The sequence below is a fragment of the Coffea arabica genome, chromosome 2e, assembly GCF_036785885.1.
Source record: "Coffea arabica cultivar ET-39 chromosome 2e, Coffea Arabica ET-39 HiFi, whole genome shotgun sequence".
Taxonomy (NCBI): Eukaryota; Viridiplantae; Streptophyta; class Magnoliopsida; order Gentianales; family Rubiaceae; genus Coffea; species Coffea arabica.
This window is the reverse complement of record NC_092313.1, coordinates 27524737-27537443: the sequence shown is the minus strand read 5'-3', so window position 1 is coordinate 27537443 and position 12707 is coordinate 27524737. Positions and strand designations below refer to the sequence as shown.

The following is a 12707-nucleotide window of genomic DNA, read 5'->3' as shown; positions in this document are numbered from 1 at the left end:
TACTTTTTTTTTTTTTTTTTTTTCAAAGAAACAAAATTGCCCCGGTATAGGGGTTAGTGATCTTAAGGGACTGCCAAGCGAGAAAAAAAAAATGTGGTTATGAAAAGTCAAAAGGGAAAACAGATTAGGGATAAGACATCGAAATGGAACAATGAGAGGAAGTATGCCTTAAATCCGTCTCTTGCAGTATTTTTTAAAGAAAATTTTTATAATCAAATGAAAAACTTTTTGCACATGTCTGCATTGATTGGTTGGGGAAAAATTTGACCGTCCATTTCCATAAGGATAAGCGCTCCTCCGGATAGCACTTTCTTAACAATGAATGGTCCTTGCCAATTGGGAGCAAACTTCCCTTTAGCCTCATCTTGCATTGGAAGAATCCGTTTCAAAACCTTATCTCCAACTTCAAACAAACGGGGCTTAACCTTTTTGTTGTAAGCACGGGCCATTCGTTGCTGATAACATTGTCCATGACAGACGGCATTCAATCTCTTTTCATCAATTAGAGACAACTGCTCCTGACGTTCTCTAACCCATTCAGCTTCTTCTATCTGAGCTTCCATCAGAATGCGCAAGGAAGGAATTTCAACTTCTGCAGGCAGGACTGCTTCCATTCCATACATAAGAGAGAAAGGAGTTGCACCAGTAGAAGTTCTGATGGTAGTTCTGTACGCCATTAGTGCATAAGGCAGCTTCTCATGCCAATCCCGGTGTGCTTCAGTCATCTTACGAATAATCTTTTTCAAATTTTTATTTGCAGCTTCAACGGCTCCATTCATCTGAGGCCTGTAAATGGCCGAATTTCGATGTTTAATCTTGAACTGTTCACATAATCCATCCACCATATCATTATTGAGGTTCTTGGCATTATCAGTGATCAACGTCTCTGGTACCCCAAAACGACAGATGATATTATTTCTCAAGAAATCCGACACCACTTTCTTAGTCACATGCTTATAGGATGCGGCCTCAACCCACTTGGTGAAATATTCAATCGCCACTAAAATGAATCGATGCCCATTTGAAGCAGAAGGATCAATAGTTCCGATCACATCCATTCCCCAGATCGAACATGGCCATGGAGCAGTCATACTATGCAATTCTGTAGGAGGAGCACGTATAATATCACCATGCATTTGACACTTAACACATTTTCTAACAAAATCTACACAGTCATGCTCCATGGTAAGCCAAAAATATCCTGTTCTCATGATCTTCTTAGCCAGTAGATGCCCATTCATGTGTGGCCCACAAACCCCACTATGCACCTCTTTCATCATATAATCGGCTTCCTCTTCATTGATGCATCTCAGAAGGCCCAAATCAGATGTTTTCTTGTATAGCACTTCTCCATTCAAGAAGAATCTTGATGACATTCTGCGTAAGAAAATTTTTGCAACAGAATCAGTATCAGGAGGGTAGGATCCTGTTTTCATGAATTCCTTAATATCCTTGTACCAGGAGCGACCATCAGTGACCCTTTCTGTAACCAGACAATGCGCTGGCCTATTCTGAAGTTGAATCTGTATAGGTTCAATCACCAGCTCATCTGGATGTTGGATCATCGAAGACAGAGTAGCTAAAGCATCAGCAAAGGCATTACGAGTGCGGGGAATATGTCTGAGTTCCAAATTCCTGAATTTGCTGGCCAAACTAAGCAAGTTACAATGATACAACATAATTTTTGAATCCCGAGTTACCCACTGTTTAAGCGTCTGGTGCACAAGTAAATCTGAATCACTGAATGCTATCAGATCCTTGATCTCCATGTCCAATGCCATTTTCAATCCAAAAATACAAGCTTCATACTCAGCCATGTTGTTGGTACAAGGAAATCGTAATTTGGCAGTAGCAGGATAATGTTTCCCTTCAGGCGATACTAAAACTGCTCCAATTCCAGCTCCAAAAGAGTTTGACGCACCGTCAAAAAATAACCTCCATCCAGGATACTGCTCACTCATGTCCTCAACCGCTCCAACGAACAGGATTTCTTCATCAGGAAAGTAGGTATGCAATGGCTGATAATCATCATCTCTTGGATTTTCTGCCAAATGATCTGCTATAACTTGACCCTTGACTGCCTTTTGTGTTGTGAAGACAATATCGAATTCGGAAAGGATCATTTGCCACTTAGCCATACGTCCCGTGGGCATCGACTTTTCCAACAGGTATTTCAGAGGATCGGAACGGGAAATCAAGTAAGTGGTATAACCGAGCAAATAATGTCTCAACTTCTGAGCTGCCCATGCTAAAGCACAACAACTTCTCTCAAGGAAAGAATAGTTGGCCTCATATGCTGTAAATTTCTTGCTCAGATAGTAGATGGCTTGTTCCTTTCTCCCAGACTCGTCATGCTGTCCCAGAACGCATCCGACAGCCTCATCAAGAACAGACAAATACATAATCAGAGGTCTCCCTGGCTGAGGTGGCACTAAGACCGGAGGATTTAACAAATAATTCTTGATCTTATCAAAAGCCTGTTGACAATCTTCATTCCAATCCATTGACGCATTCTTTTTCAACAATTTGAACAAAGGCTCACAGGTAGAGGTTAACTGTCCAATGAATCGGCCAATGAAATTGATCTTTCCAAGAAAACTTTTCACATCTTTTTGACATTTTGGAATGGGCATATCTCGAATTGCTTTTATTTTCGCAGGATCTATCTCTATGCCCTTTTTGCTGACAATAAAACCCAATAACTTACCAGCCGGAGCTCCAAAAGCACATTTTGCAGGGTTCAACTTCAAATTATACTTCCTCAATCTTTCAAACAGCTTCTTTAAATCAACCAAATGGTCATCAACCTTCTTGGATTTAATTATGATATCATCCACATAAACCTCCATCTCCTTGTGAATCATGTCATGGAACAAAGTAGTCATGGTTCTCTGATAAGTGGCTCCAGCATTTTTCAGCCCGAAAGGCATCACTCGATAACAAAAGGTTCCCCATGGGGTGATAAAAGAGGTTTTCTCTCTGTCTTCTTCTGCCATTAAAATTTGATGATACCCAGCAAAACAATCACCAAAAGATTCAATTTCGTGTCCAGCAGTATTGTCCAAAAGAATATGAATGTTTGGCAAAGGAAAATCGTCTTTCGGACTGGCCTTATTCAAATCTCTGTAATCAACACATACTCGCACTTCACCAGATTTCTTAGGCACTGGCACAGGGTTCGATAGCCAGGTGGGATAATGAGACACCATGATTATCTTAGCATTGAGTTGCTTCACAACTTGTTCCTTTATCTTGAGACTCATTTCTGGTTTGAATTTACGCGGCTTCTGCTTTACAGGTAAAAAATTTGGATCAATTGGCAACCTGTGAACCACTATATCTGTAGAGATCCCTGGCATATCATCGTAGGACCATGCGAACACATCTTGAAATAGCATTAAGAATTCAATCATTTCCTCCTTCTGTTTCTTATTCAAATGAATGCTGACTTTAACCTCTTTAACCTCGGTCTTAGTGCCAATATTGATGATTTCTGTTTCTTCTAAGTTGGGTTTGGATTTCTCTTCATACTGTATTAAATCTCTGGAAACAGACTCAAATTCTTCCTCATTGTCGCTCTCGTTTTGAATTTCAGATTGCATGATTTCAAGCTCATGAGAGATATCGAGATTGCAGCCATCGAATTCCAAAATGGTGACATCCAAAGGGTCGAAGGGTTTTATTTGTGGCCATCTGAAAATGAAATAGAACATATGTAATAAATAAATAGAAAATACAAGAGAAATCGTCCATTTCATTAAATTCAAAATGCATTGAAACTTCACAAAAGGCCAAATACACAAACATGATTGCCATTTAAAAACATATCATCCATTCCAATCATTTTTCTTCAACAAAACAAACAATACAAACTGAAATGGGAATAAAACTTCAGAAATTAAAAGCAATTTATTTTAACAAAATCTCCAGACTATCGTGCAATCTAGATATGAATCTAGACAAAAGACAATCCCCTTAAATTTACCGAAATTCCCTTCGAGAGGGAAAATAATCAGCAGTCCAATTTTGAATGGCTCCCTCGATAATTGGCAAAAATTCTAAATTCTCTGATGGCTCCTCTTCATCAATTGCCCCGACAAATAATTGAGATAGGTCCACTTCAATTTCTTCCACAAAATTTTTTGTTTCTGGCATGATCACTTCTGATGGACGAGGAAAAGTGTGATATAGCGGCGGGATATTTAAGGCAGTTTGCTTGCCCTTCTTTTCAGCTTGTTTTCGAGCTTGCATTTCCTTTCTATCCTTAGCAGTCGGATGAAATCCCAATCCAAATGTATCCTTCTGCGTCGGGATCTCTATTGGCTCCAAAATTCCTTGTAATTCTCTCCCAAGACCTTTTCCTATTTCGTATCCGCCTCGGATCATCTCCCTCGCCATCATAATACTGGCCTCTGGCAAATCTGAATGAGTTAGAGACTTATCCCTGGATGCCCATCCCACAGAGACGATGTCAGCAACATGATGAGCTGAAATTGGATTCCTTTGTCTGTTTTCACCATTGAATTTTGCATCAACGATCATGGTACAGTCATCCTCAGCAAACACAGTAATGAGTTGATCATTCGCAATAAATCTCAATATTTGATGCAACGAAGATGGCACTGAATTGGAAGCATGTATCCAAGGTCTTCCAAGCAAAATATTGTAAACGCCGGAGAAGTCCATGACTTGGCAAGTAACTTGGAATTGAGCAGGGCCTATCTCCAATACCAGATCTACTTCACCCATAGATTCCCTTTTTGAACTATCAAATCCTCGAACCACAGTTGCAGATGGACGGAGTTTAATATCAAGAAATCCAAGCTTGGTGAGAGTGTTCCATGGACAGATATTCAACGCTGACCCATTATCCACTAAAACCCTCGGCAACAGCTTTCCATTGCAACGGACTGATATATACAAGGCTCTGTTATGCCCGATCCCCTCTACAGTCAGATCGTCATCAGAGAAGGCAATATGATTAGCAGCAAGTACATTCCCCACGATGTTAGAAAATTTATCCACCGGAATATCCTTAGGGACTTGAGCTTCATTCAGAATTTTGAGCAATGCTTCTCTATGTAGCTCGGAGGTCAAGAGAAGATTCAGAAAAGAAATTTGAGTAGACATCCTATCCAATTGCTCCACTGTTTTGTACTCACTTCTCTTCAGCATCTTTAAAAAATCCACAGCTTCCTTTTCAGACACAAGAGGCTTGGGGGTTGAAGAATTATCCTTGGCTTTGAATTGAACGCCGATTTCGGAATTTTTCGCAACTTTTTCAAACCTGGCAATAGTAGGTACCTCCTCCTTCAAGCATTTTTTATCTCCAATCAACAGACTAGGTTCCTCGTAGTTCCATGGTATCTCTTGCAAGTTATTGACAGGCATTTGTTCTGGAAATTCGAGAATAACAGGCTCTGATACATCCCATTCAAAAGATGGCAGATCCAGAATAAAAGGAACTTTGTTAACCTCGGAAACTCCCCCTTCTGCTATGAATGGCTCCTCTTTTTCAAACACAAAAGATTTCAAATTTCCCTCGACATTATCCTTAGTCATGGACTTTTCAACAGGCGACAGTTTTCTCATTCTCGCATGATCAGCCTCCATCACGCCAAACACTTCAGTTTCATCTACAATGTACTGAGTGGGATCTACACAATCTTCATCAGCGATGATAACTCCCACAGTGTTCCCATGCTCAGGTAAAGGATTCTTACTAACATTCGGTCCCTGCTCTCCCTTTCTTCTAAGAACGATGTCTCCAGAATCAATCATATCCTGGATCTTATGTTTTAGAGCCCAACAATTGCCAGTGGTATGGCCTGGACTTCCAGAATGGTAGGCACAGATTGCTTGTGGATCATAACTGTCAGGAGGACCTCTGGGATAGAGTTTGGGAGGAACAGTGCTAATTTTTCCCGCTGCTCTTAACTGCTCATACAATTGATCAATGGGTCGGCCCAAATTGGTGAAGGTTCGAAATTGCCTTTGATTTTGCACTTCCCTGGTTTGAAAAGGATTTTGAGAAGGGTTATTATTTTGTAGGGTTGGTCTGGGATAATAATTGGGACGGGAGTGATTTTGAAAGATAGGTTGTGGAGTCGGAGGTAATGGTGAGGTATTCAAATGACTTGGTCGGGAATGATGGAGTTGGGTAGTAGCGTGGTAGACTGGTTGAGCGTTGGTGTAATACTGGTAAGGAACAGAATAGATGGGATGGTTTTTGGGTCTAAAAGACGGGCCTTGATCCCATATAAAAGCAGTTTCTCCTTCTTTCTTCTTGAATTGGGACTTTTTCCCAATGTTGCTTTGATTCTGTAGAGCATCCAATTGCAACTTCAATGCCGATACATTAACAATCTTCCCTGCCTTGACAAACTCGTCGTATTCCTCCAACTTGTTAATAATAGCGGCAAATGAACTTCCAGTCATGCGAAAAATCTCTTCGAAGTAGGGTGGATCATGAGCCTTGATGAAAGTACGAACAATCTCCTCCTCAGTCATGGGTGGCTCCACTTTGGCAGCTAACTTTCTCCACCGCTTTGCATAGGTCTTGTGATCTTCCGATGGCTTTCTTTTTGTACCCTCCAGTGTTGTTCGTGTTGGTGCCAATTCACAATTAAACTCATACTGCTTCACAAAAGCTGTTGACAGATCTAACCAAGTTTTTACCTCTCCAGATTTCAAATTTGAATACCAATCTAGAGCGTCCCCCTCTAAACTTTCCGGAAATAGACGCATAGGCAAATTTTCATCATCCACTGGCTTACCTAACTTGTTGGCAAACATCTTAAGATGCGTCTTGGGATTTCCAGTTCCATCATATTTGCTGAATTTGGGAGTTTTGAATCCCAATGGTAGCTGAATATCTGGGAAAAGACACAATTCATCGTAATCCAACCCACTATGCCTGCTCAATCCTTGATTCTTTTTCATAAAATCATCGAATCGATCCAATCTTCTCAACAGATCTTTGTCAATAGGCACAGGTTGTTCTTCTACCGCCGCCTTCCCTTGAGCTGCAGTGTCCAACACAAAAGGTGCTGCAACGTGATGGTGAGGTTCCTGAGGGTTGGGGGGAACGTTCAGATTAGTTTGTGGATGGGTTTGAGGGATTTGGTTACTGGTTGGGTTAATCAGTATATAATTCGGATGCGTATAGGAAAGGTCTGAATTTAGTTGGGTAAAGGTATTTTCAAGGGGATTAGCGAAGGAAGGAAGGAAAGTTGTCTGGGCATTGGATGTGTGAGGTGGTTGATTGTCTTGTGCATGTGGGTGGGTATCGACAGGTTCTCGGTCATTTGGGACACCACCACCGCTATTGCTTGTTACCAACTGATCAATGACAAGCCTCTGTGCGGCCATTTCAACACTTAAGTCATTGAACTTGTCAAGTACCTCACTTAACTGAGCTCCCAATGCTGTGAAGTCCGGTGATGTAACCATAGCAGATCTTTCCGAAGCCTCAGGCATTGAACTCATGTTTACAGGCTGTCTCAAGGCTCTACTTCGAGACCTGGTGATGATGGGGCTTCTTTGGGTAGCAATTGTGAAAAATATCTGCAAGTGGGAAAAAGAAACTGATTTAGGAGTGGATCTTCTGTCAAATTGCTGTAATTTATTCAAGAAAAAGAAAAAAGAAAAAAAAAATCATGAGTTAGTAGATATCTAAATAATTCGGATGCATGTCCTATGGGGGAACCCTTTTTGTGCCAAGGGTCGGCCTAATATGATGCAACACCTTCGGGGTAAAATCCCAATTTCAAACCTGTAAGTGAATGTAGAAATTCTCATTAACCACTGACAAGTTCAATCATTTTGTACAGCTTCATTGATGGTTCGATTGACCATTTTTACAAAATCCTCATGCCTTGCTAAACTAGTACGTTGAGACTCCTTAGACCTTCCTATACTAAGCTTCCGAATTCCTTCTCGAATTTTGTCAAATGCATCCAGGGCTCTCTCCAACTTTTCAGTTTTTCTTGTCTCCCACTTTAATTGCGCTCGAGCGTCTTCCAGGGCATGGTCGGCCACTATGAGTTGCAATTGATAATCCTCGAGTTCTTTCTTCAGCTTGTCTATCTGCTCTTCAGGGCTGACAGGAGCGGACTGTGACTTCTTTCGAGCTTGTTCAATTGTCAGTTTGATCCACTCATTATACTCTGAAATGACCTTAGGTTCCAATTTGTTCACTTGATCCAAGTGCAAGCTCTCTAAACTAAGAAGATTTCCCCAAGCTTCCAATACCATGCTCCGACTTTCAGCAACTGTGTTGAGTCTGATATTTTCAAGCCCTTGTATCATCGGAATTCTTTGCGGATACCCAAATTGCCTCATGACTCGTTGCGGAATATATGCGACCAATCCATTGGTGCCTGCTAGGGGGATAAAACTGTGTTGGGTAGTCGTGAAAACCGGATCCCTAACTTTTGTCCAATCCAAAACCCATTGTATTTTCTCAGGTGTCAAGTTATCGAACTCTTGAATAAACTGAGTCGGAGATGCAATTCGATAATACTTTTTGACCCTTTCTCGGTGTGATTCGATCCAATTCTCTGCGGGGAGACAAGATCCCAAAGGATTGAGCGTTCTCTTCGCTAGATGCTCCATTGCCCACATTTGGAGTATCAAATTTGACCCATAAAAGAAACCTCTTTTCTTTTGACATTCAGTAGCGGCCATGAAGATGTCGGCAATGATTACAGGCACCAAGGTAGGGGTCATTCCATTAATCCCTGAAAATAGGCTCTGAACCATGTTGATAGTGAAAAATGTGATCTTTCCATGCTTTTGCGGGAACAACAACAGATTGATCAAAGCTAATCCAAACGCTTGCACTCGCTTCTCTACCCATTGCTCCTTACTTATAAAAAAATCGGTTCGGTACTGTTCATAGGACCCTCTTTCTCCAAATCGTTCATACAGAAACTCTAACGGACACGATCTCGCATCCGGATGTTGGTTCATACTAACCTGCCTTAATCCCAAAAACCTATAAAACTGTTCCCTTGTTCCATTAGTTGGATATATCATAGGATAACCTTTCCCAGGTATCTGCAATAATCCTTCTATTTCTTCTAAAGTTGGTGTTAGTTCACATTCACCGAATCGAAAAATAGAACCTTCTGGATCCCAGTACTCAAGTAGAGCTTGAATGATTGCAACATTTGGAGTTATGCTTAGAAGACTCGGTAAATGTCCCACATATTTGAACAGTCTTTTCACCTCATGTGTCATATTATTTTTCCAGTCTGTTAGTTCCCGAGGTATCTGGTTCAGCATTCTGCACGGAGCCATCTGAGGAGGAATTTCACTCTTAGTACCTTACCTCGGGATTTTACCCCTTAGGCAATACAAAATCATAAACATGCAGGTCTCATTGGATTACATATCCGAGACAAAAGGTGACTTATTCCTACCGTGGGATTTCCTATGCGGCATTCCCTCTATGGTTAATGCATGATGACAATTTATTAAAGCATATTAAATATACAATGAAATAATTGAAATGTGACCTAAAGGTGCCCCCTTTAAATGCCGGGGTAAGCCTAAAATGATGTGCAATACATATGCATACTAAAATTTAAACATGCTTGATATAAGAGGCGGTCTTATCTTAAACGAGTACCATGTTAGGACTCTTATTTCTAAAGTTTGTGTATGCAGAAAAAGGGAAAACAAGGAGAGGTTAGTTCAACAAGTAACATATAACACGTTGTGACAATAAATGATACAAGAATGAAAAGTAAATAAAGCAAAGAAAGAGGGGTGAAATCCCTCCCCTCGTGCTTAGTGTTCCTAATTGGATATGTTGACTCTATCCTAGGTAATTTCTAATATGGATGCATGAGGTTTGGCTTACTAATGCATCTAGACTCGATAAGGTTTCAGGCTCCCAAGCCTTCAGACCAAAAAGTTAAGGGTCATCAACCCCAAAACCTTTGGTCGGTGGCTTGAGTGATCCCTTAGGCATCGCTATGGGCGCAGAGCACACCATCCGCCTACCTAAGGAAATCGATCCTAATCCTACAAGGAGATGTGGGATGGCGCCCACGAGAAAAATAAAAAAAGGGTAAAAATAATGCATGCACGTATGAAGTGCTTCCTTTTGAGGGGAGAGATTATAATTAAAACACGTGTGGAGGCTCTACGGTGCTATTTTCCCCCACCCAAATGCAATGCGCGATACGAATAAATAAATAAATAAGCCATTCATCACATACACGTAAGACGAGGAATGATTACGAGTGTGAAATGCAAAACATTCTAAAAAAGAAAAATGCAACCTAAAACATCCAAATATGATAAATATAAGGGTTAAAAAGAGAAAAGACGACTAAGCCAAGTGCTTGGACTCTCTAACGTCCCCAGTGGAGTCGCCAAGTTGTCGCGCCCCATTTTTTTGCGATGGAAAAAGAAAGTGTTTATAAAAAATGTGATTTATTAATAATAAACGGAAAAGGACCAAGAATGGGACTTAAAAAAAATGCGACAATTTGGGTCCAAAATTTAGTCTAAAAGGGTTTTGAAGAAAAATTAGGAGTCGCCACTTGGTATCGAGTTTGGGTGTACCAAGTCACCCAAAAATATTTTTAACAAAATAAAATAAAATAAAACCCTTTTAGACAACTCCAGGTCTTTGAAAACAAGAGAAAATGAGTTCGGGAGTCACGGTTGAAGAAAGGGAAGGCAAAGGTTCAATCAACTCAAACCTAAGGCACCCTTTCAACCTAGTCTAAGCTAGTTGCGTGGTTTAGTCAAAATTTTCTTAATTTAACCCTTAATTTATCACATTTGAATGTTTTCTACATGGATGCAAATCTAAATTCATAAAAACATCGAAAGGAACAAATGTTCATTCAAGGGTTTAATTGAACCAATCGCATTAATTGCAAAGGCCAAAATAATTCCTTGAAGGTGTCACGAGTATGCAAATGATGAAATTAAAAGTAAAGAAAAGAAATTAAATTATATACATAGTTATAAGTGATCAAAGAAAAAGGAAATGCAGCATAATGGGTACGGGAGACAAAAACTCGTGACATAATTTTCTTATACAAGGATTAATGGGATATTTAAACTAAAGAGTTATAATCACCCATATCCATGTTCAAAAATAATTCTCCTAATATAAACAAGCAAATGAACTAACTTATTTCACAATTTCTTAAATGAAGTGCAATTCTAAATGATTTGATTAACACATATAGAGGGTAGGGGGTAGAGGATAATATAATAGAAAATATCATGCAAATGAGAAAATTCTAAAAAATAAAATATACATGGAAATGTAATGGATATCACACAAAAGATGAATCTAATGCATGAACAGTCTAAGGGTATAGCGTTGGACTAACCCATTTCTAAAAATACTTACTAGCGTTGGACTAGCAAGTAAGCGGAGGGAGAAGCCACAACTAGCGTTGGACTAGTGTGGTGACGTTATGCATTAACAATATATAGTGAAGCAAATAAAGCATAAATTAAAACAAATAAACACATAAGAGCACGTAACACATAACACGTAAGCATAATATCTATATGCCAAAGTCCTAAGAAAAGCGGATAAAACACATAACACATAAGCCACATAAACACACAACTTATCTATTACATCGGGGAGCGCCTGACTACAATCTAGGAGGGAAAAATATAATAAAACAAATCTAATTATCCTATCTATTACATTTTTGAGGTATTTAAATACCTCTCGAATCATTATAAAAATTAACTAAAACGTATATAAGAAAATTTGAATGAATATTTGAATCAAATAAATAAAGCATATAAAAATACATAAACACATAGGAACACATAGAAGCACATAAGAGCACGTAATTGACATTGAAATAATAAAAATAGGGGTACCTCCCGTTTGAAGTGGTGACTAAATGGAGTCAAATTGTCCTATTTATACTCACAATGAACAAAAGAATTATGGCACCACTTTAATTGAAAATAATAATAATAATAAAAGTACTAAATTCACACTAATATGTCAAACATAAAGAAATTTAAAACATCTAAAATTACAAGTTGAACATATTCAAAAGTAACATAATTAGTTAAAAAAGAAACAATCATAATAAAGAGAGCCAAAATTTGCTAAGGACTGAATTGCAAAAATTGAAAACTTTTGGGGGATAAAAATTATATTTTCCAAAGTTCAGGGGTCAAAATTAAATAAAAGATAAAATTCAAGGACCAAAATGAAATTAATTTAAGGACCGAGTTGAAAGGAATTTAAATGTTCTGGGCCGCAGTGAAAGTACTTGAAAGTACAGGGACTGATATGCGAAAACATTTTCTTATTCCTTAACAAATCAGGCCACTGGGCCATCATTTTATTTATTTCTGGGCTAAAAACTACCTAAGCCCAACCGAAATCCAAAGCAAAAGGAAAGAGCCAGTCCACTATTCTAACCTCAAGAATAAATCAACCAGCTGATGGGCCTTAACCCTTCAGCCCAGGACAAACCCAAATGAAAAAAAAAAAAACCTAACCCAAATCCAAGTAACCCAAACAAATAGCCAAATCCGATTCCCCTTTCATTTTACCAAAACCCAACAAACTAATAGTTGAACTAAAAAATGTTAAAGTTTAATTTCATTCCAAAATCCAGAATTAATTAACTAAAAGCACAATTAAAACATAAAAAAAAAGATTTAAGCTTGAAAGGGGTAAACATGATTGATTTGCA

The 12707-nt window shown here is 39.1% G+C and overlaps 1 protein-coding gene across 1 annotated transcript; it reads right to left on the bottom strand.

Moving 5' to 3' along the window:
• Positions 1 to 212: 212 nt before the first annotated feature.
• LOC140036192 (uncharacterized) lies at positions 213 to 9303 on the bottom strand. The gene is made up of 4 exons (XM_072077496.1): positions 7831 to 9303; positions 3986 to 7566; positions 2708 to 3693; positions 213 to 2488 (listed from the first exon to the last, which is right to left on the bottom strand). The coding sequence occupies exons 1-4, from the start codon at positions 9301 to 9303 to the stop codon at positions 213 to 215; spliced, it is 8316 nt and encodes a 2771-aa protein (XP_071933597.1).
• Positions 9304 to 12707: the final 3404 nt, after the last annotated feature.